The 22,714-nt window shown below is 45.6% G+C and overlaps 1 protein-coding gene across 11 annotated transcripts in view; it reads right to left on the reverse strand.

Moving 5' to 3' along the window:
• Nucleotides 1–22,714, reverse strand: part of LOC121270011 (A-kinase anchor protein 13-like) — a 394,374-nt gene that overhangs the window by 196,855 nt on the left and 174,805 nt on the right. For all 11 annotated transcript variants that reach the window (XM_041175277.1, XM_041175275.1, XM_041175276.1 and 8 more), the window contains one exon: nt 13,257–13,330. In XM_041175277.1, coding sequence (XP_041031211.1) covers nt 13,257–13,330 — 74 coding nt within the window. The remainder of the gene's footprint in view (nt 1–13,256; nt 13,331–22,714) is intronic.

Raw genomic sequence — 22,714 nt, forward strand, 5'->3', positions numbered from 1 at the left:
TCAGATTGGATGGAAGTTGGGTGGGGGTGGTGGAAGTGGGGTGGGGGTGGTGGAAGGGCCTTGTACAAACATTCACACATTCCCCTTGACCCTATCACCTCCAAAAGGCAATGAGAGAACACCAAAGGAAAATGTCATCTGTCAAATATATGTTTATGGCACCTCAAAGGGTTAATTCTTCTCCATCTACATGGAGCTGCACCCACTAAAGATTTTCAGCATGAGTTTGAGAAATGTTTAGAACGGAATGCAAACACTGAAAAGTCTATTTTTTTAAAAATAAACAACCCTTTCTTAAAAATAAGTTTCTGCTTCTCATGAAGTAAAGGCACTGCCTAAGATTTTTGATTTTATCTTTACAAAAGCAATCTCCAAATTCAAACCACATTCCCCACCCACTTTTATGGGGTTTGAGATTGGCAAAATGGGATAAAAATCTAACGAGTATTTACCAGGCAAATGTGCAACTCTTGCAATGCCAAAGTAAAATGCAAACATAACACTAATTACTAAGAAGCACCTTATCTTTAATATTGATATTTGCAGCTGGTTCCACTCCAACAGCTGGAGGACAAGAGCCTTTTTTAATAACAAAAACAACTAAACAGTCAAAAGGCATCCAAAACCTTTGGAACTGCTCCATGTTAAACTGGTGAGAAAGCTACGTGGGGTAAAGTGAATGATTTGCTGACACACGTGCAGGTCAGTAAGGTTTCAAATAAGTCTCTGGTCACCCTTTACAGACATTTTTTAACCACACCCTCCCCCGCACCCCCGGCCAAAACCCCCACCTCCTCTGGCTTACCCAAATCGATTGGTGAATGAAGAACAAACTCAGTTACATCCTGGGTCCTATGGCAGCTCTCACATGCACAGTGCCCTCACTGTCAAGTCACTGAGGCCACTCCCTGGGGCGGAGGTGATGGTGACACACAAGGGTAACTCGAACATACGAAAAAAAAATGGACAGGCAGGAAAAGGACCTGCTGGCCCATGAAGCCTGCCCCACCTTACAATGACCGCAGCATCAGAGCTAAGCACATTTATCCCCCTCTCCCCCACTGTCGTCATGTAAGAGAGAAAGAGGTTAAAAAAAAGAGAAGGCACACCTAAGGTCAATGCTGGAAAATGAAATACTGGAAAATTCCTTTTTGACCCCCCTTAGGCAATCAAAATTGGTCCAGGAGATCCAGGAATACATTCATGACTTTAGTACATTGCAACACTCCAAAACAACAGGGCTGCTTTTTTTTCTAAATAAAGCCTGTATAAACTGCAGCCCTGAATTGTTTTATTTACTGTCAAGTTCAGAACCGTTCAACACCAGGAGATGTTTTTCCACTTGTTCAATCCAGGTCACAGTTGGCGTCTGCAGGACAAGGGATGTAAATCTGTGCAGTGGGACTCACGGTGCTTTCACTGCAGCTGGTTTCCCCTAACAGTCCAGGAGAAAAATTCTACAGAATAAATCTGGGCGAATCTGTCACTAGTGCAATGTCCAGAAAGTAATGCCATTTACAGCACTAGAAGGTAAATGAAGTTGATCCTGCTGCCTTTGGAGGTAAAGGCTCCTAAAGAGCTCAGTGCTTACCAGGCATATTGTAGCCGATAATATTCCTGATAGCCACCCATTGGAGAAAGTCTGACAGCCAGAACTGAAGTCTTGAACTACAATGTTTAAACAGCTGCAAATGCACAAGCCAGTTTTTGCAGTTTTGTATCCATATTTCCCTTTCTGTAGAACTATCCCTCAAAGGGGTAATCTAGAACTCCTTCTCCTTGAACCAACTCTGTAACAAAAGGTCTTTTTTATATATTCACAGCCATGGCAAATACATATTAGCTTCTGGTGTCAGCATGGTTCAGTTGTAGAGGCTCCAGGACTTTGCTACATAATGCTGCATTAATAACTTGTTACAGTAGAATCGTAGAACTTAAAAGCACAGGAGGCTGCCATTTGGCCCATTTTACCAATGCTGCCTCTTTGAAAGAGCTCTCCAATTAGTCCCACTTACCCACTCTTTCCCATAAACCCAGCATTTCCTTTTCAGATAGTACATTCCAGATCATCATAACATTTGGCATAAAATTAATCCACATTTCCCACTAGCTTTTTGTGCCAATTATCTCAAATTAGTATCTTTTGGTTCCCAGCCCTGGGGTCAGTGGAAACAGTCCCCATTTACTGTGTTAGTGCTATAGTGTCAAAAGCTCTATTCACTGATAAGCTATCAAACTATCTGTTCTGATGGACCACGTCCACCTCCACAATGTTGCCTTTCTCCACTTTTGCCACAGCCCATCTACCGCTGAAGTCCTCATCCATGCCTTCGCCACCTACAGACAGGAATATTTCAATGCTCTCCCACTCCTCATTCAGGAGTTCTGCTGCCCTGGTCCTCTCACCCGTTACCTCCATCCTTGCTGACCCAAATTGCATCAGATCCATCCAAAACCTCTAATTCAAAATTACCCATGTTTTCTAAATTTGTTCATTTCCATAACCCCTTCCAGCTCTACAATGCCCCCAAAGCTATTTGTCTCTCTCTGGCTTTTTTTGTGTATCATCTCGTCCTCTCACACACCACTGATGGCCATGACTTCAGCTGTCTAGTCCTGAGGTTCTAGAATTACCTCCCTAAACCCCTGCACCTTTCAGTATTGGATGCACTCTCCACTATCCAACACTAGTTTTCTTATCTCTGGCTTCTTCAGCACTCCATTCCTGTTGTCTAGCACTTTGCTCAGTTTCCAACACCAAGCCACTTCTTCTGCTATTGTCAAATCCTTCCTCTAGAATTGTGCCTTAGTTTTCCCATCTCAGCCTCTCTAGCTCCATCCTCCTTTCTCCATGCTCAGTGCCTCCTGCATCCTTTTCTCCTCATTATAAAGTGCTCCGAGAATGTATTTAACACAAGAAACAGTACACAAGCCTTAAGTTATTGTTAGCCAGCTCTTGATTGAGCACACATTGAACACAATCTGTACTCAACTACTGAGCTTACAATTCCAAAAGTCCAGTTTTGGCTTCTTTGCACTGCCATGAGCTTTTTAAAAAAAAAACAACCTTTAGTCAATGGTTAGATTTGGCAATTATGTCCCTTTGTACATCGACCAGGACTATTACATGTCATCAAGTTTGGGTTGCAGAAGTACACTGATAAATGGTATTATTCACTACAAAAACGATGCCACTTATCCAAAATCAGAGGTGCTTTATTCCATTGTGGGCTTCTCATTAAGTTGGGTTGAGGCCATCGATACTTGTTTGCAACTTTTACAGCTGTAATAAAAGGAGGTAACTTGGCTGGGCATGAAGGCGAGTTTTCAGGAGTGAGACTTATTGTAAAAACCAGAATGAATGAATTATAAAGAACATAAAATACTGGCAACACACAATGAGTCAGTCAGTACCTGAAAGGGAATCTAGGTCTTCTCTTTCCAACTGAAGTGATTATCTTCTCCAATGTTCGCAGATTCACTTTTCCATGAGCTATCTTCTTTATAAAGAGTAGTTTCCCAAATTATTCTATTTGTGTTGGGAGCCAGATTGATAAAAACTTGAAAGGGGGAAAATTTGCCACTGTGGGGAAAGAGCCGGGGAGTGGGGCTAAGTGGACAGCTCTTTCAACAAGCCAGCACAGGCACAGTGGCCAGAATGGCCTCCTTCTCTGTGTATGATTCTACAAACTGGCAATGAAGGGTGCAGCCAGGAGCTGGAATGGGAATTCCCCCTCCCTTCCCACCCTGACCCCAGGGGTTTGACCAATGAGTTGAGAACCACAGTGACACAATACATAGTTTGTAAAGGCCGCAAATGGCAAACTCTACAATTACACAAGAGTACATTTGAAAATTTAGGCAGAGAATGGATCACTTTTAATTGCAGACACTGAATTAACTCCTACATGTTTTTTTTTTAAAAAGGAAGCTCACCGCAAGTGAAGGAAGGAGTTTACGTGGCAGTTTGTGACCAGTTAATAGGCTGCCAACGTGCTTCAGTCACTGGCTTAATAACACCGCTGATGCTTAAACAATGTCCTGCTGGTTGGCAAGAGCAGAGAGTTTGGGAGGTAACCATAATGCTATAGACTCAACAATGATTCAATTCAGAAGACTGAAATATGATACTTTCAGAATATTAAACACTATTTACGCATAAACTACCCAGGCTTAAACATGGAAAACTTTGTTTCCTTTAGCAAAACACCTCTGCTCCCCACCACCGACCATACAAAATATTGCACCCCTGAAGGCACAAAAATTCTAATTCTAGTCAAAAAAAAATGCAAGCAATAACCTTCCTTCTGTCTAACTCCCTTCACAAAGGGAATTACTGTTTAACATTTAACGTGTGTGAAAAAGATGGGGCATGTTCACACAGTGCAAATTTCAGGGATTATTGCGTAAGTGTGAGATATTTATAAAGGTCCTCTCGAAAAATCAACTCTCCCATGCACACCCCACAACTCCACCCAGCTCGGTAGCCGGGGTGGGGGGGGGGGGGTGGATTTCACACAAAACATACAGCTCGTACAGATGTACAGAGTGAAGGGGAGAAACGAGCACCAATATTCAGTGAAGCCAAGAAGGTTTTAAATTAAAAGGAGAATTTTTGCAAACAAAAATTAAACTTACTATTTTTGTGGAGAATGGCTTGGAAGGAGAATGGTTTTGGGTAGTAGGGCAGGGGTAGGGTGGCAAGGCGAGCAGGTGAAACAAGAACTCAAATTCCAGGTTGCGATCATAACTTCAACAAATTATATCTCTGCAGTATATACTCATTATGGAACAACATCTTTGGAGTATTTTGCTGGTCAGAGCTTAAAATTGGACTTTAACCTTGAGGGAAAGAACAACCAGGAGTGGGTTGTTGGCAGGGGTGGGATTGTGTGGTTTGGAGGCAGGGTGAAAGCAATCTATTCAGGGTCACAAAACAACTACTGAAAAGCCAGTCACAATTGTAACTTCAACTGTTACTATTGTGGTTGATAAACACATTGCCCAGGCTGCTCCTAATCCACACAGATCAGCAAGGTACCAGGATCTACCTGCAGTCTCTGCAGATCTCAACCAGATCATTAGTAGGGGACTTGTTTACTTTGTGTTCTTTTTACGTTTATGTAGAGTTGATTAATTCAAGCATTGATATATCTCCTTTCTCCCATTGCTGAACATCTTAATCAGGATGCACCCAACTTCTCCCAAGATGTTTACTTAAATCCAAATGCAGAAGGCAAATTTATTTGAAATTAAGCAGATGGAACCTATGTCTTTGAGATTCCCATAAAAATAATTATGTCCAAAATGGACTTCAACAGATGCTGTTTTTAATATGAGAGACTTGCTTGACTCTTAATACACAACAACTTTGGCTGTAGAGCAGGAGGGAGTCACTGGCTTGGGCTGACACGTTGTGTTTCAATTCCCTGAACTTCCCTAAAGTAACAGTGGTCAGCGATACATCAGCCCATTTAGAAATGCAAAAACAGCGTGTTTACTGTAATAAAGAAAAAATATATGAACTTACATAGTTGTGCAGAACCTCTGTTTAAAAGTGTCCTGAACATGATACTGTTTTTCACCTTCACCCATCAAAATAACAATAGTGCCAATCACAAACCAAACTAGTTGGTAAGTGAGTCTTAAATTGAATAATTACCTCAGAAAAGTAAATGATGATGAGGCTAGAAATACCTAAGTATTGGTGCAACCATGGTCAAGTATAGCAAAATACCTCACAGTTCACTTAGTGGAAGCATCTGCATGTCTAACAGCTGCCTGTTGTTATTTTGAAAAATTACTGAATGGTAAACAGCATATCTTTTAGTTTCTAAAGTTCTCTCATTTATTATCAACTGAGCTTAATAACGGATTCCACGTTGTGTCAGGTTCGACAAACTGCTCTCATTTCTATCAAAATATTCTAAATGGAGATACAAAAAGAAAACATTAGAAATATTTAAAACCAAAAAGCCTACAGCTCCATGTGCTTTTCAGCTCACTACTTCAAGCTGATCGCTTCTCGATCGTGTGCTGTTTTGCTTGTTTGAATCACACTCTGGGTAACTGTTTCAGCGGAAGTCACTACCAATATGGTAAGCCTCAGAAACGCTGCCATTCCCAAGAAAAGTAGAGGTGGCAGGTGATCAGCAAGTGATTAGAGAAGTTTCAGAAGAACACGAGACGATCACAAGATTCATCACATCTCATTAAGCAGCTAAGAGAAATCAGAATTGCTACACTTTGAGCGCATCGCGGGTGAGGCTTCCCACCTGGCCCATTACAACAAGCGCAGCACCATCAGTTCCCTGGAGATCCAGACCACCGTGCGCCTGCTGCTGCCCAGGGAACTGGCCAAGCATGCCGTGTCCAAAGGGACAAAGGCAGTGACCGAGTACACCAGCTCCAAGTGAAACTCCACAATGGACTGAAAAAACCTTCACCCTATGCCAACTACCTTTCCATCGTCTTTGCAGAACACCTTCGGTCTCTCCGCAAGTATGACCCAGACCTCCCTGTCGCTTACCATTTCAACACTCCACCCTGCTCTCATGCCCACATGTCCGTCCTTGGCTTGCTGCATTGTTCCAGTGAAGCTCAATGCAAACTGGAGGAACAGCACCTCATCTTCCGACTAGGCACTTTACAGCCTTCTGGACTTAACATTGAGTTCAACAATTTTAGATCATGAATTCTCTCCTCCATCCCCACCCTCTTTCCAATTTTCCCCCTCCTTTTTGCTTTTTCCAATAATTTATATAAGTTTTTCTTTTCCCACCTATTTCCATTATTTTTAAATACATTTCCATCCATTGTTTTATCTCTACCTTTTAGCCTATTTCGATCCTTTCTCTTTACCCCACCACACCCCCACTAGGGCTATCTGTACCTTACTTGTCCTGCTTTCTACCCTTAATTAGGACATTCCTTAGATAATATCACTGCCTTCAACACCTCTTTGTCCTTTTGTCTATGACGTCTTTTGGCTATCTCCACCTATCATTGGCCCTCTATCCAGCCCTAGCCCCACCCCCCCCGCCCCCCGCCCCCCCAAACCAGCTTATATTTCACCTCTTTTCTATTTTTGCTTAGTTCTGTTGAAGAGTCATACGGACTCGAAACATTAACTGTGCTCCTCTCCGCAGACTCCGCTGCCAGACCTGATGAGTTTTTCCAGGTATTTTTATTTTTATTTTACCTTTCCATCATCAGTTGGGAGGGACAGACGAGGCTGACTATCATTTGGAATGCTTCCAGATCCTGAAGGGTTTCACAGTCAGGAGGGGTTGGCTCTCATGAGGGGAGACGTCGTAATCTGTTCATGAGAGCCAGGATCACAATTGAAAATTAAGGCCTGCTGAAGCAATGCCAGCAAAAAGATGTCAAGCTGATTGAGGTTAAAGAAAGAAACAAAATTGGTGGAATAGAACCCAACAGAACAAAGAAATGGCCTGTGCCAACAATCAGATACTCCACATTAGCAGAATGATTGACAAGGAAATGATTTCCTGGCCTCTGGTGAGCAGGGAAATGGAGACTTGCATGGCCTAGGTATATGTGCAAGAAGTTTCAAGCCAAACAGAAAAAGGAATTGCTTAATTGGTCAAATACAAATGGTCAATTTCTCTGAAGTAAATAGACTGTAAGATTAAAGAGGGATGAAAACTCACTTTGGTATGTCACAGTGTTTCAAATATGATTGTAGCCAACTGGACCTCAGGTTAACTCAAGCGAGTTCCAAACGTTTGTACAATAAACTCGGCCTTATCAGCAGCTCACCTAGGTATCCAGTCAACCGTTTTGGCAGAAAACTGTTGAAATTGTCAAGGCATTTCTTTAATGAAAGAAAAGAGCGTACACAAGTCCAGGCAACTCTTCCCTTGTTCTTCTTGACTGGTACAATACACAAAATGGGATACTGCAACTCTTGAATTTCAGAGTGGTTCCAAATTTTATACTTGCTGACAAAGTTCTCTTATTGAAAGGTCGGCTTTCTTATGAGGTGATTGACACACTGCAATTGGTGTAACTTTGTATTCACAGCCAAGCGTACAAAATTCCTTGACTGTTCCCTCTGACCAAATGTTTGTGTGGCTGACAGCTGTATGCAGTTAGTTGAAGATAGCTGAACATTAGATACCAAGTTTTTAAGCTCCAGTTGCTACAGCACAAGAAATATACTGCAGCCATTGAAAGAATACAGAAGATAGCAACCAAAATTATTGACAGGAGCATGGGATTAGATAATGAAGAGTGCCCTCACTGAAAAATGGAAAAATGAAGGTTGATAGGGTTGCTGTTGTTAAAGGATTCCAAAGGGACTAGATAATAAAATATTAATATAGGCCCATAGCGTAGACCTATAAAAATATAGACCTATTTCACCTTGTACAGAATGATAGAACCAGGAGGCACAATCGGCATTTGAAGTGAGGGTGGCATGGAGGTAAAATTCAAAACTAATCTGTGGAAATAACATTCCAGTGAGCAAGTGGCAATGCACCTTCGAGCGAGACAATGGCAGGAGTTGCTATTGATTAATTCGAATGGAAATTAGATAATTTACTTCAGAAAAATAACATTTTAGGAGATAGTCAATGTGTAATTTGGCAGGTGGCAAGTGTACCGTGCATTATGGGAGAAAAAGGTGACTTTGGATCTATGGTTTCCCTTTGCTCACTACCACAGTTTGTCTCACATCATGTCTGAGTCTGTTCTCACCAACCAATGGAGGCTGATTGCTATGACTAGTTAACAACTTCATTGTTGTCTAATCCTGCAACTACCAGTGCGCCAGAAGGCAAACTACATGGACATTGATCTTTATCTCTCTCGATTTTCCTATCTTCCCATGAAGCATTTTCATGTTTGTCACTGACTGACCCTAATAATAAATGTGAAATTAAGGAGAAACCAAGACGTGGTGGTTAAACAGGTTATGGGACACAGGGTCTATTTACACTTCATCTACGTGGCTCAGCTTCCAGACAAGAATTCTGCAGTTCACGAGAGTGTTTTTTTTAGAATCAGGTTGGGCTCAAATACTGGATTTACGCAGCAACAGTACAAGAAAATGCAGCCAAATTGCAACATTTGCTGATAAGAGATCTGGAGTCCTTACACTCTGTGAAAATATTTTCTAATCCATCAAGCTCCACGATAATTCAAATCAATTATTTGCTGGACACAGCGTTTGAATGACAGGCTGGTATTGAAACTGTCGAAACCTGGCAGGCATGGCAAGGCTTGCTACTTCAAGGTCACCATTTGTCTGGTTTTGGGTCAGACAAGCTTTGTTTGTTGCCTGTACTGCCACGAAATCTCAGAAAACGTAAACTGGGCATCAACAGCTCATTCTTTTCTTTCCTCCTGCTTTCTGTGCCATGACACGGACGTGCTTGTTACTAAGTTTATAAAGAATTTTCACCAGAAATAATGCAAACATTGAAATCCAAGCCAGGATGCCACTCCCTACTTTGCCCCCATCCAAACTTAGAAGATGGAGAGAGCCTTATTTAGCCCTGATCAGACAATGAATTTCACAATGTGCACAGTTCTGGAAATGTAAAAGAGATGCCCCCCCCCCCCCCAAGCAACCAGTGATATACCTCACCCAGATGGACAAATCTGAAGGAAACTTTGCCGATATCTCCTCTCTCCCCAAACTGAGTGAAAATGGCCGCTGTTGTATTAGGATCTCTTGGCATAGATTCATGCTTTATGTCTCCAGTGTCATATCTTCTCCTCAGAAGCAGCTCCCACTGGCTCCCCTTCCAGCTGTTTTAACACAGCAAAACCTTTCCTGGCCTACCCTTTCAGTTTTGAAGCCTACAAGCACTCAAATGTACAACAGAAAGAAGGCCTCATCTGTTTTGTAAAGCATCACAGTGCAGAGAATATCCATATTTTGAAAGATGGCAAAGGAAATTGAGAAGTGAAAACAAGAGTTAAGTATTTCTGACTTTCTGCATGAATGGGACGTGAGCCAAGTTCATATGGACTTCTGAGTAGTAAGAGTAACTTACAGTAAAACAGTTATTTAAAACGACTCCACCTTATTAATGACTGGGAATACAGACGCGGAAAGGATTACTCAGGGAAACTAAAAAAGGACATCACCATCATGGAGCATGCCCAGTCTATCACTCATTGGTTCTATAAATCTGATCTTTCTACGGAATGGCAAATATTTCAAATACCTTCACTTTGCTAGAAAGTTGATTTGGGCTTCAGTCTGTTTACCAAGGGATAGGGTGGGGGGAGAAACTCAGAATAAAGCAGAACAGCAAAATAGTGCATCACATCTGAGCTACCGCTTGAATGTCTAAATGGATGAAAGATAAAGTCCAAACTGCACCAAACTAACTAGGAAAACCATAGGCTGAGTCCCTAGCTGTTAATGAATTTGCTGATCTTGGATGGAGTAATTTTTAAAAAATTCGTTCATGGGGTGTGAACATCGCTGGCTAGGCCAGCACTTATTGCCATTCCCTAATTGCCCTTGTTCAGAGGGCATTTAAGAGTCAACCACATTGCTGTGGGCTTGGAGTCACATGTAGGCCCGACCAGGTAAGGAGAGCAGATTTCCTTCCCTAAAGGACAGATGGGCTTTTTGCAACAATCGACAATGGTGTCATGGTCGTCATTAGACTTTTTAATTCCAGATTTTTATTGAATTCAAATTCCACCATCTGCCATGGCGGGATTCGAACCTGGGTCTCTAGAGCATTACCCTGGGTCTCTGGATCACTAGTCCAGCGACAATATTACTGTCATTGCCTCCCCTGGTAGGGGCTCAACAATTACACTCCATACCCCAGGAAAAAAAGGAGTTTGGGTGGGTTGGGGTGGTGGTGAAATCAATCAGGGCTCCCCGACCTTTACTCACCTGCTGGGAAACATGCACAATTTGAGGTTTAGCCAAAAACACAATGGTTGCAATGTGTTGCTCCCCCTGCGCCCCCACTATCATTGAATAGCCTCCAACCTTCACTCCCTGTTCTCACATAAAGAAGAAACACTAATAAGTTACCAGAGGGCACTGTAATGGCACTGCCATTGCTCCTGGTTAATGATTGCTTCTGCACCTATACACTCACAAATGTTAGATAATTAGATAATGTTAAAAATGAGGAATTTAGATGTAAAAAGGGAAGTCAGGCGCAACCTTTAAATCTAAGAGCAAATAGATTTGTGTGTGATGTAGCATCACCAAAGCAGACACTACAAATTGCTTCAGGAGACAAGGAAATGTGTTTCTGGAATGAAAAGCAAATGAGTGTATGTGGGGTTAATCAATAAGAGAACTACAAGCCCCAGTGGGCTTCAGAGTCTTTTCCTGTTGCTAAAGACCCTTATGTTTTTTTCCATGAACTTCTTTATATAACAGGACAAAAACAACAGGTGGTTGGGGATGCGTTACAGATGTGTATTGGGAAGCGGGAGGGGGAATCTCCTGTGAGTTTGGGGTTTGAGAAAATGCCACTCCCAAAGTCATCTCAGGACTGTTAAGTGCTGTTTATTAACACCCGTGCTCCTGCTCTGTGTTCAAACAGCAGGGGGAAAAGAAACTGATTTGAAAGGCAGTTTTTACAGCACGACTGGCATCCTGTATCCGCTCCCAATAGTGCACTCTACCAACTGGCTTAAGGCCAACATAGGCCCTGGTCTGCAGGGAGTGTACAAGATCAAGGTACCCTTCATTAAAAAACATTTCTTCCCATCTCTTGAACTTGCTCAACTTATGGGATGACTTGTTTGATGCACATTTCTGCACGTTTCTACAAGTGTTCATAAGTTCCCTGTCATCTTTTCTAAGTTGACTGTTCCTCAGACAACTGCATGAGTCAACATTCTTAAAAACACACACCAGTACACATTGCATACCAGGACATCTATAAGATCCCCACTAAATCACCTGTTTATTAAATAGCATACAATAACACATTCTCAATCAAAATATTTGCCTTTCCCCTTTTCATGTGTTGAATAAACTGCTTTTTCCCATCCCCTTCCCACAGCACTTTCTATGCAAACTCAGGAGAAGTAACACCTGCCCTTTTACCTTCTCTCTCCTCACCAAGGCCCCAAACACACCTTCCTACTGAAGCATCAATTCGTGTGCACTTCTTTCAATTTAGTCTACTGCATTCATTGCTCACAATATGGCCTCCTCTATATTGGGGAGGCCAAGCGCAAATTAGGTGACTGTTTTGTGGAACATTTCCATTCAGCCTGCAAGCATGACCCTGAGCTTCCAGGAGCCTGCCATTTTAATTCTTCATCTTGCTCTGACACTGACATCTCTGTCCTTGGCCTGCAGCACTGTTCCAGTGATGCTCAGCCGAAGCTTGAAGAACTGCACCTCATCTTTCGATAAGGGACTTTACAGCCTTCTGGACTCAACATTGAGTTTAACAATTTCAGCTTATTTTGTTTCCTTTCCTTTGCATGTTGCAGTTTTTCTCTTATTTGTGCTTTCAGACAATCGCACATCTGTCCTAGGCACATCCTTTGTTTCTTTGCTTCTTTTCTTGCCCCATCACCTTTCCCTTTGGTCCTGTAAGACTAACTCTTCTGTCATTCAATCTCTCCTGTCTTTCATCCTATCACACAGACCTTCCTTTTACGCTTGTCCCATCAACTCTTTGCTCAAAACGTTTCTAACTTTTCCCAGTTCTGATCACGACCCTGAAATGTTAACTGTTTCTCTCTCCACAGATGCTGCCTGACCTGTCGAATACTTCCAGAAATTTTTGTTTTTAATTCCAAGGTAAAGCAGCTTTGCTTTGAAATAAATGTGAAGAATCACTGTCCAGTTTATTTAATAGTTTAAACAGCAGTTTTGGTAAAAAAAAATCATGAACCATAAAAAAAACCTAATCGTACTGTGTGTCAGTTTTAGTGCTGCAGTTATTATTGTCTAATGTGTTAGGAATTAATATGTATAGAAGCCTGAAGCAGTGAAGCCACCTTCATCATGACTTCAGCTACTTCAGGATTTATTCAACACTGTCCAACAGGACTTTACTTTGTACAGCCAGGGTGTACAGTTGGATCCAAGAAAACGTGCAATCTCGTGCGAGTGGAGCAAACTTTGGTCTTCACTTGGGAAGAGTCTCATTTTGGCAGTCAGAAGGAGTGAATGCACATCAGGCGCAGCAATTAATTTACATACAATGGAGCTAAAGCAATCCCGATGTTTCTCCATGAGACATTAAGTTGCAACGTGAGTCCTTATGACAACCACTTACCAACTCAGAGAAAAGGCCAGCGAGATCCTCAGGCAAATTCTGGACACTGTCAACTTCATCCTCTGGTAGCCCTTCTGTAATTTCAAAAGAAAGAGATGCATCAGTCACCTTCTAGACCACAGAATGCGTGTGTTCAATTCGGCCACACAGAATTGGAACACAAACATAATCCAGTATTGAGACAGGGTCTGCATCACAAAAGTAACTATACAATGCCATACAGCCAACTGATGAGCCAACCCTTTGTGATTCTGTTCGTCTTTATTGTGAAGAAGGAACTTTCTTCTTAGTGCTTTACCAAACTAAGTAAATATAAGTATACATCGAGGTTCATGCACACACTACAAGAAACTGCCTAGCACAAAGGAAGATGGTTGTGGTTGTTGGAGGTCAATCATCTCAGCTCCAGGACATCACTGCATGAGTTCCTCAGGGTGGTATCCTGCACCCAACCATTTTCAGCTGCTTCATCAATGACCTTCCCTCCATCATAAGGTCAGAAGTGGGGATGTTTACTAATGATTGAACAATATTCAGCACCATTTGCGACTCCTCAGATACTGAAGCAGTCCATGTCCAAATGTAGCAAGACCTGGACAATATCCAGGCTTGGGCTGACAAGTGGCAAGTAACATTTGCGCCATAAAAGTGCCAGGCAATGAATATTTCCAACAAGAGAGAATCCAACCATCTTCCCATGACATTCAATGGCATTACCACGGCTGAATCCCCACTATCAACATCTTGGGGTTTACCACTGGCCAGAAACTCAACTTGACTGACCACATAAATACGGTGGCTACAAGAGCAGGTTAGAGGCTGGGAATTCTGCTGAAAGTAACTCACCTCCTGACTCCCCAAAGCCTGCCCACCATCTACAAGGCACAAGTCAGGAGTGTGATGGAATACTCTCCACTTGCCTGGATGAGTGCAGCTCCAACAACACTCAAGAAGCTTGACATCATCCAGGACAAAGCAGCCTGCTTGATTGGCACCCAATGCACCACCTTCAACATTCACTCCCTCGACCACCGAAGCACAGTGGCAGCAGCATGTACAATCTAAAAGATATACTACAGAAACTCACCAAGGCTCCTTAGACAGCACCTTCCAAACCTGTAGCACCGAGAATGACAAGGGTAGCAGATGCATGGAAACACCACCACCTCCAAATTCCCCTCCCAGCCATCCTGACCCTTACAACTATATCGTTGTTATTTAACAGTCGCTGGGTCAAAATCCCGAACGCCCTCTCAAACAGCACTGTGGGTGTACCTACATCACATGGACTGCAGTAGTTCAAGAAGGCAGCTCGTCACCACCTTCGCAAGGGCAATTTGCAATGGTGTTGGCCTTCCCAGCAATGCTCACGTCCCATGAACAAATTAAAAAAAACATTTTCAAGGAAAGTTATGGTGCATTGCAGTACAAGACAACTGGTGTAAAAACCCACCACGCCAATGAATGAGGCTCATCCTGTCTCTTTCTGTTCCATCTTCCTCTCCCCTCACCCCCCACCAGCTGACTCAGTGATTCCCCATTACACAGACAGCTGAACTGCAGCAGACAACCCACTCCCAAAAAAATGTGGAAGGTCTGCAAAGTGGAACAGGTCACTTTTCTCCACTCCAGTCGTTGAAGCAAGCCATTGGCAGTGGCCCTTGGGTAAGGCAGAGATCCACTATTCTGCTTTTGGTTCAGCATGGGAAAGATGATCAAAAACAAAAAGGAAAAGAGCATCTGCATGTGAAACAAACAAAAGGCTGCAGAGTGAGTAAAAGGTCCACTCCTTCAAGGACCATGTACAATGCACCCTAACATGGACTTGATCACATTTATTGGATCTCTGCAGGGGGGATGTCAACAGGTTAATAAACAGAGCATGCTGGGCAGAAAGTAGAGACGCACCACTATGTCCACCTACCAACATATAGTTTCACTGCTCACCAGAGACAAGCAACCACTCTGTTACTGCAGACAGAAAGAACAAATGTGCATTTGTGTAAATCCTTTCCATGTTCTCTGGATGTCCCAGAGTGCTTCATAAACAACTGCTTCATTTTGGGAATGTCATCACAATTGTTTTGTGAGCAAACTCCTTCCAACATCAAGTTTTCTCAACCCCATAAAGCAGTTTATCACCAGTCAACTGTGTTGCCAACTGGTCTGCGACAAACTAAAAGCAGATTACATCCTAGAGACAGGGAACAGTGTCCTTCAGCGGGTCAGCATTAAACGCGAAGGTATGCTAGGGGTTGCTTTTTTTTTTCGCTGTTTGAATCATCGTGAGTAATGTCATTCAGTTGAGTAAAAACTTGTCAAATCCCCAAAACAAGTTTCTCTCACAATCTGCAAATGCCCCACCTCTTCCATTAATGTTTACAATGAGAGAATGGAGCAGATGATCAAAAGAGGTGAGACAAAAGAATTCAGGCCATTTATTACCTAATTTTCAGGATTCAGCAGCTGCTTCATAAAAAATTATTTCATAGGAAGTGGGTGTTGCCCATTCCTAACTGCCCTTGAACTGAGTGGCTTTCTAAAACAAAAACAAAATTACCTGGAAAAACTCAGCAGGTCTGGCAGCATCGGCGGAGAAGAAAAGAGTTGACGTTTCGAGTCCTCATGACCCTTCGACAGAACTGTTGAAGGGTCATGAGGACTCGAAACGTCAACTCTTTTCTTCTCCGCCGATGCTGCCAGACCTGCTGAGTTTTTCCAGGTAATTTTGTTTTTGTTTTGGATTTCCAGCATCCGCAGCTTTTTGTTTTTGTTTTTATCTGAGTGGCTTTCTAGGCCATTTCAAAGGGCAGTTAAGAGTCAGTCACATTACTGTGGGTCTGGAGTCACATGTAGGCCAGACCAGATAAGGGTGGCAGAATTCCTTCCCTAAAAGGGAACCAGGTGGGTTTTTAATGACAATCTGGTGGTTTCATGGTCACCAGTACTAAAACTAGCTTTTTAATTCCACAATTATTAATTGAAATTCGATTCCACTAGCTACCATGGTGGGATTTGAAGCCATGTCCCCAGAAAAGTAGCCTGGCTCTCACCATTACTAGTTCACTGCCACGACACCATCACCTGCCCAGTGCATCTATACTTCTGAGAAGTGGCCGGTGACACAGCTCGAGCAACAAACTGCAGATTTTAGTCACAGTCTCCCCGTGCACTGAAATTCTCTGAGGGCTGAGACAAGTAGAAGGAAGAGGTGAGCCGGAACCGGCCCGACACAGGATACCCCCGTGCAGAAGGGGGAGAGCGAGAGCACTAATCAGTGTCGGACACTTCCTAACATTCAGTTCAAGGTAGGGCTCCCACAAAAAGGTTACTCAAGAAAAAGATATAATTTCCAAAAAGGACTTGTTATTTAAAAGGACATCAGGTTCAGTATATTATCATGCAATGCAATGGGGTTTTTAAGCAGACTGCTTTAATGGCAAACAAGCTAGATCTCCAATTAGGGTGGGCAGAGAATCCCTCCACCTCACAGCTGACAGAGGAAGGCAGTGGATAAATGTTACCAAGTGTTAAATCTCTGAAGCCCCTCTAGTACAGTAAGTACACTTGGACATATGAACGCTTGGGGCCGATTTTTATTTCATGGTGCAGTGTGTTAGAATTCAGAGACTGCAGAACTCAATATGACCACTGGGTGGCTTTGTAGTAAAGGTAATCCACACAAGATGCTGAGGGCAAGATATTCACCAGCTGGAGGTACAAGGATGAGGGAGGGGGCGAGGAAACAGCCAGAGGGGTCGGGGCTGTGGAGGAAAGTGCGAGGGAAGGGGGGGTAAAAGAGCGAGGGAGGGGGGGGAAGTGCCAGGCAAGGGGGGGCAAAGTGCCAGGCAAGGGGGGGCAAAGTGCCAGGCAAGGGGGGGCAAAGTGCCAGGCAAGGGGGGGCAAAGTGCCAGGCAAGGGGGGGGCAAAGTGCCAGGCAAGGGGGGGGCAAAGTGCCAGGCAAGGGGGGGCAAAGTGCCAGGCAAGGGGGGGGCAAAGTGCCAGGCAAGGGGGGGGCAAAGTGCCAGGCAAGGGGGGGGCAAAGTGCCAGGCAAGGGGGGGGCAAAGTGCCAGGCAAGGGGGGGGGGCAAAGTGCCAGGCAAGGGGGGGGCAAAGTGCCAGGCAAGGGGGGGGCAAAGTGCCAGGCAAGGGGGGGGCAAAGTGCCAGGCAAGGGGGGGGGCAAAGTGCCAGGCAAGGGGGGGGCAAAGTGCCAGGCAAGGGGGGGGCAAAGTGCCAGGCAAGGGGGGGGGCAAAGTGCCAGGCAAGGGGGGGGCAAAGTGCCAGGCAAGGGGGGGCAAAGTGCCAGGCAAGGGGGGGCAAAGTGCCAGGCAAGGGGGGGGCAAAGTGCCAGGCAAGGGGGGGGCAAAGTGCCAGGCAAGGGGGGGGCAAAGTGCCAGGCAAGGGGGGGGCAAAGTGCCAGGCAAGGGGGGGGCAAAGTGCCAGGCAAGGGGGGGCAAAGTGCCAGGCAAGGGGGGGGCAAAGTGCCAGGCAAGGGGGGGCAAAGTGCCAGGCAAGGGGGGGGCAAAGTGCCAGGCAAGGGGGGGGCAAAGTGCCAGGCAAGGGGGGGGCAAAGTGCCAGGCAAGGGGGGGCAAAGTGCCAGGCAAGGGGGGGCAAAGTGCCAGGCAAGGGGGGGCAAAGTGCCAGGCAAGGGGGGGCAAAGTGCCAGGCAAGGGGGGGGCAAAGTGCCAGGCAAGGGGGGGCAAAGTGCCAGGCAAGGGGGGGCAAAGTGCCAGGCAAGGGGGGGCAAAGTGCCAGGCAAGGGGGGCCAAAGTGCCAGGCAAGGGGGGCCAAAGTGCCAGGCAAGGGGGGCCAAAGTGCCAGGCAAGGGGGGGCCAAAGTGCCAGGCAAGGGGGGGCAAAGTGCGAGGCAAGGGGGAGCGAAGTGCGAGGCAAGGGGGAGCGAAGTGCGAGGCAAGGGGGAGCGAAGTGCGAGGCAAGGGGGAGCGAAGTGCGAGGCAAGGGGGAGCGAAGTGCGAGGCAAGGGGGAGCGAAGTGCGAGGCAAGGGGGAGCGAAGTGCGAGGCAAGGGGGAGCGAAGTGCGAGGCAAGGGGGAGCGAAGTGCGAGGCAAGGGGGAGCAAAGTGCGAGGCAAGGGGGAGCAAAGTGCGAGGCAAGGGGGAGCAAAGTGCGAGGCAAGGGGGGGCAAAGTGCGAGAGGAGGGGGGGCAAAGTGCGAGAGGAGGGGGGGCAAAGTGCGAGAGGAGGGGGGGCAAAGTGCGAGAGGAGGGGGCAAAGTGCGAGGCAAGGGGGGAGCAAAGTGCGAGGCAAGGGGGGGCAAAGTGCGAGAGGAGGGGGCAAAGTGCGAGGCAAGGGGGGGCAAAGTGCGAGGCAAGGGGGGGCAAAGTGCGAGGCAAGGGGGGGCAAAGTGCGAGGCAAGGGGGGGCAAAGTGCGAGGCAAGGGGGGGCAAAGTGCGAGGCAAGGGGGAGCAAAGTGCGAGGCAAGGGGGGGCAAAGTGCGAGAGGAGGGGGGGCAAAGTGCGAGAGGAGGGGGCAAAGTGCGAGGCAAGGGGGGGGCAAAGTGCGAGGCAAGGGGGGGGCAAAGTGCGAGGCAAGGGGGGGGCAAAGTGCGAGAGGAGGGGGCAAAGTGCGAGGCAAGGGGGGGCAAAGTGCGAGGCAAGGGGGGGCAAAGTGCGAGGCAAGGGGGGGCAAAGTGCGAGGCAAGGGGGGGCAAAGTGCGAGGCAAGAGGGGGCAAAGTGCGAGGCAAGGGGGGGCAAAGTGCGAGGCAAGGGGGGGGCAAAGTGCGAGGCAAGGGGGGGCAAAGTGCGAGGCAAGGGGGGGCAAAGTGCGAGGCAAGGGGGGCAAAGTGCGAGGCAAGGGGGGGGCAAAGTGCGAGGCAAGGGGGGGGCAAAGTGCGAGGCAAGGGGGGGGGCAAAGTGCGAGGCAAGGGGGGGGCAAAGTGCGAGAGGAGGGGGCAAAGTGCGAGGCAAGGGGGGGCAAAGTGCGAGGCAAGGGGGGGCAAAGTGCGAGGCAAGGGGGGGCAAAGTGCGAGGCAAGGGGGGGCAAAGTGCGAGGCAAGGGGGGGCAAAGTGCGAGGCAAGGGGGGGCAAAGTGCGAGGCAAGGGGGGGCAAAGTGCGAGGCAAGGGGGGGCAAAGTGCGAGGCAAGGGGGAGCAAAGTGCGAGGCAAGGGGGGGGCAAAGTGCGAGGCAAGGGGGGGCAAAGTGCGAGGCAAGGGGGTGCAAAGTGCGAGGCAAGGGGGGGCAAAGTGCGAGGCAAGGGGGGCAAAGTGCGAGGCAAGGGGGGCAAAGTGCGAGGCAAGGGGGGGCAAAGTGCGAGGCAAGGGGGGGCAAAGTGCGAGGCAAGGGGGGGCAAAGTGCGAGGCAAGGGGGGGCAAAGTGCGAGGCAAGGGGGGGCAAAGTGCGAGGCAAGGGGGGCAAAGTGCGAGGCAAGGGGGGCAAAGTGCGAGGCAAGGGGGGGCAAAGTGTGAGGCAAGGGGGGGGCAAAGTGCGAGGCAAGGGGGGGCAAAGTGCGAGGCAAGGGGGGGCAAAGTGCAAGGCAAGGGGTGGCAAAGTGCGAGAGAAGGGGGGGCAAAGTGCGAGAGAAGTGGGGGGCAAAGTGCGAGAGAAGAGGGGTCGATGTGCGAGGGTTTGGAACAAGAGATGGAAGATAAGAGCAAGGGACAGCAAGATAGGGCAATAGAATTCAGCATCACAGGATAATAAAAACATTCCCGTGAGAAGAGACAGAAAACAAAATCAAAAGGAAATCAAAGTTAATCAATGAGACTTCCTCTCTATTCTGGAGGTGCTCTGTTACATTGCCAAAGACATTCAACGCTCCGGATTTGGAGAGATTCTTTTGAACGGTCCGTCTTTTATAGACTCAACTACACAACAAAATACTAATTTTAGGTGGAGAAGCCCAGCAAAGTATTTTTCTATAAATGACCTCAGAGTCAAATCAGGCGGAAGCTGCTGTGGAATAAATAAGTGCCGTTTTAAACATTAACCTGTCTGTTCTCCATTAGATGCTTGAGGAACTGTGCTGTGTTCCCAGCATTTTCAGCTTGTATTTGTGACTTTCAAAGATTCCAGTGATACAAAGTTAAGGAAATGCACACATCCAGTGCATATTTATTGATTCTGCATTCAGGATGCTTCAAATAAACTTCCCTTTCCATGTTGACCCTCTGAAAGGAGCTGCAGGCTCAATTGCTTGCTCCATTATTCACGATAGTTAATGTGATGTATTATTTCATCAACTTGGCATTGAATTAGCTAACCACTAATCCACAATTCTTTCCCCTTTCCAAAGTCACGAGCCAATGGTCTTGGCCACCATGTGTCATTCAGGCTTTGTGTTGTCAAAGTTCTTACCTGCTCCCAGGCCACACTGCCATCAATTCACCAAAATTCTTTGGATCTACACCATTAATCTGCAATTTAAAACTTGGTTTTCCCTTTCTTTCCCATTGGATTTGAACTGAAAATCTGTTCTGGCTATCCAAAATCTTTCAATCTTTTGCTATGAAAGCTACAAGTAAAACTGGGAAATGCAGAGCACTTCTGTACATCATTCCTGCACTTCACACAATTGTTGAGGCATCTAATATCATACCCAAAGAGTGAATAATGCTCATAGAGCATACTCATTCAGGCACATGACAAACAGTGAATATTGCCTGTACAGTATACAAACACACACGCTACACAGTGAATAGAGTATATAGTGACCACATTACTTGTTATGCATGCACATAGAATTAACACAGTAACACTAACCCACCACTCTCTCTCTCTCTCTCAAAATAAATACTGATCATACATAAGATGAGCATTGGCAACAAATAGTAGTAAATGCTGGTTACACAGACATGCATGATACAAGTGCACACATGGTAGACACACACAATACAGGCAGATTTTCTCAACTGCATAAAGTATTTTTTTCTTCTGACTCCCAATAAGCTTTTGACATTCCTGATTTTAATCCACTTTTCAAAAAGTCCAAACTAATCACAGATAAATTCAGGGATTTTTTTTCCCCCAAAACTAAGAAGCTCCACATGCTGTCTAAACAGACATGATCCAGAGTCAAGCATGGATATAAATGATATACAGTATGTAACTGATGGAATTACAGAACTGAAGCCAAAGACCTCATTTGTTTATTTGTAGCAAGATCTAGGCAGTAATACAAAGAGCAACCAGGCAATAATTTCAGAGCACATAGTGAACAGAGCAATTCTGGGCAGTATCACCTTCCTATTCCCCACCCTTCTAAATACAGGGGCACAATAGCAGCAGACAGACAGGCTCCTGGAGTTGAGCAGCTGCCGTAAAAGGTCAGTCACTTGCATTATTAATTATGTAACTAGATCGAACCAGCTCTCAAGAAGTATTCCACCTGTGAAGTCCTGCAATAAAGAGCGTTACAAGTGATAAGGTAAGATACTGCTAAATAACGTTTTGACCACATGTAAAATGTTGGTGGGAGCGCCAGATGTGTGCCCACACCGTGGCCCCTCATGCGGCCCCCACCCACCCCCTCCCCTCACAACGCTTCTACAAGACAATTAACATTCTGAATAATAAATCAGATTCTGTTGAAATTCAGTGTTGCTTAAAATTTCTTCAGGCTGATCCCTACCAAAAGATTCTTGGACTCTGACATCCCTTTGGCTAGTGATACTGGTTGTGTCTCTAAAAGAATGATGACTGTCTCTCTATCTTCCTCTGCTCATTCTTGTCCAACTCTCTTACCCCCGACCATATTTTTATTTTCTTATTTTTCTCCAATTTCCCCTCAGCAATAGATACTTGACGTATATTGAACAGAACTGAGAACGGAGCACTCAATTAGAAAATGACAAACCAGCTCAAGATAAATGTTGTTTGTTTCTTCGCCAACCATCACAGTTGGTGGTCGAACAATAGATGTTGGCTGCCAGTGCCAAATGAGCTGTGGATAAGAGGCATCATCACCCATCTAAGACATTTCTATTTTCCACCAAGGCACAAAGCATCCCCTGAATGGAGCCTATGTTGCAGCACAAGTTTGCAGGTTTCTGTCCACACCACTTCTGAGAGTAACTACTGAGCGTTTAGTCAAATTTCTCTTCTGTGAAGGGCAAAAACTCAAATTTGAAGAGGTGCAGAAGGCAGTTAGCTCTTACAACACTCCCCAGTGGACAAGGGGAAAGAACAGGATCAGACTGTGATGCCATTTTCCCCAGAGTCACACCAGGTTCTGTCTGGGCTTAAAAATGAAGCAAAGGGCTTCTGGGAACAATGGATTGGCAGGGTTCCGGGTCTTCAGGAGGGGAGCTCTGCAAGAGAAAATTTGAAAAAACCTACAGAGCTGAAACCCCAGACTTCCTTGTCCTCTTCATGTCTGTGCCACAGGCTGGGTTTTGTGCACAGATTCAGCTCATGTCCTTGGTAGGTCCCCATGTTCTCTGCACATTAATCTACTGCAACCAGACTCAAACATTAAAAACATCTCCCTGCCAAACGTTTTT

This window comes from Carcharodon carcharias, chromosome 26 (genome assembly GCF_017639515.1).
Source record: "Carcharodon carcharias isolate sCarCar2 chromosome 26, sCarCar2.pri, whole genome shotgun sequence".
Classification (NCBI taxonomy): domain Eukaryota; kingdom Metazoa; phylum Chordata; class Chondrichthyes; order Lamniformes; family Lamnidae; genus Carcharodon; species Carcharodon carcharias.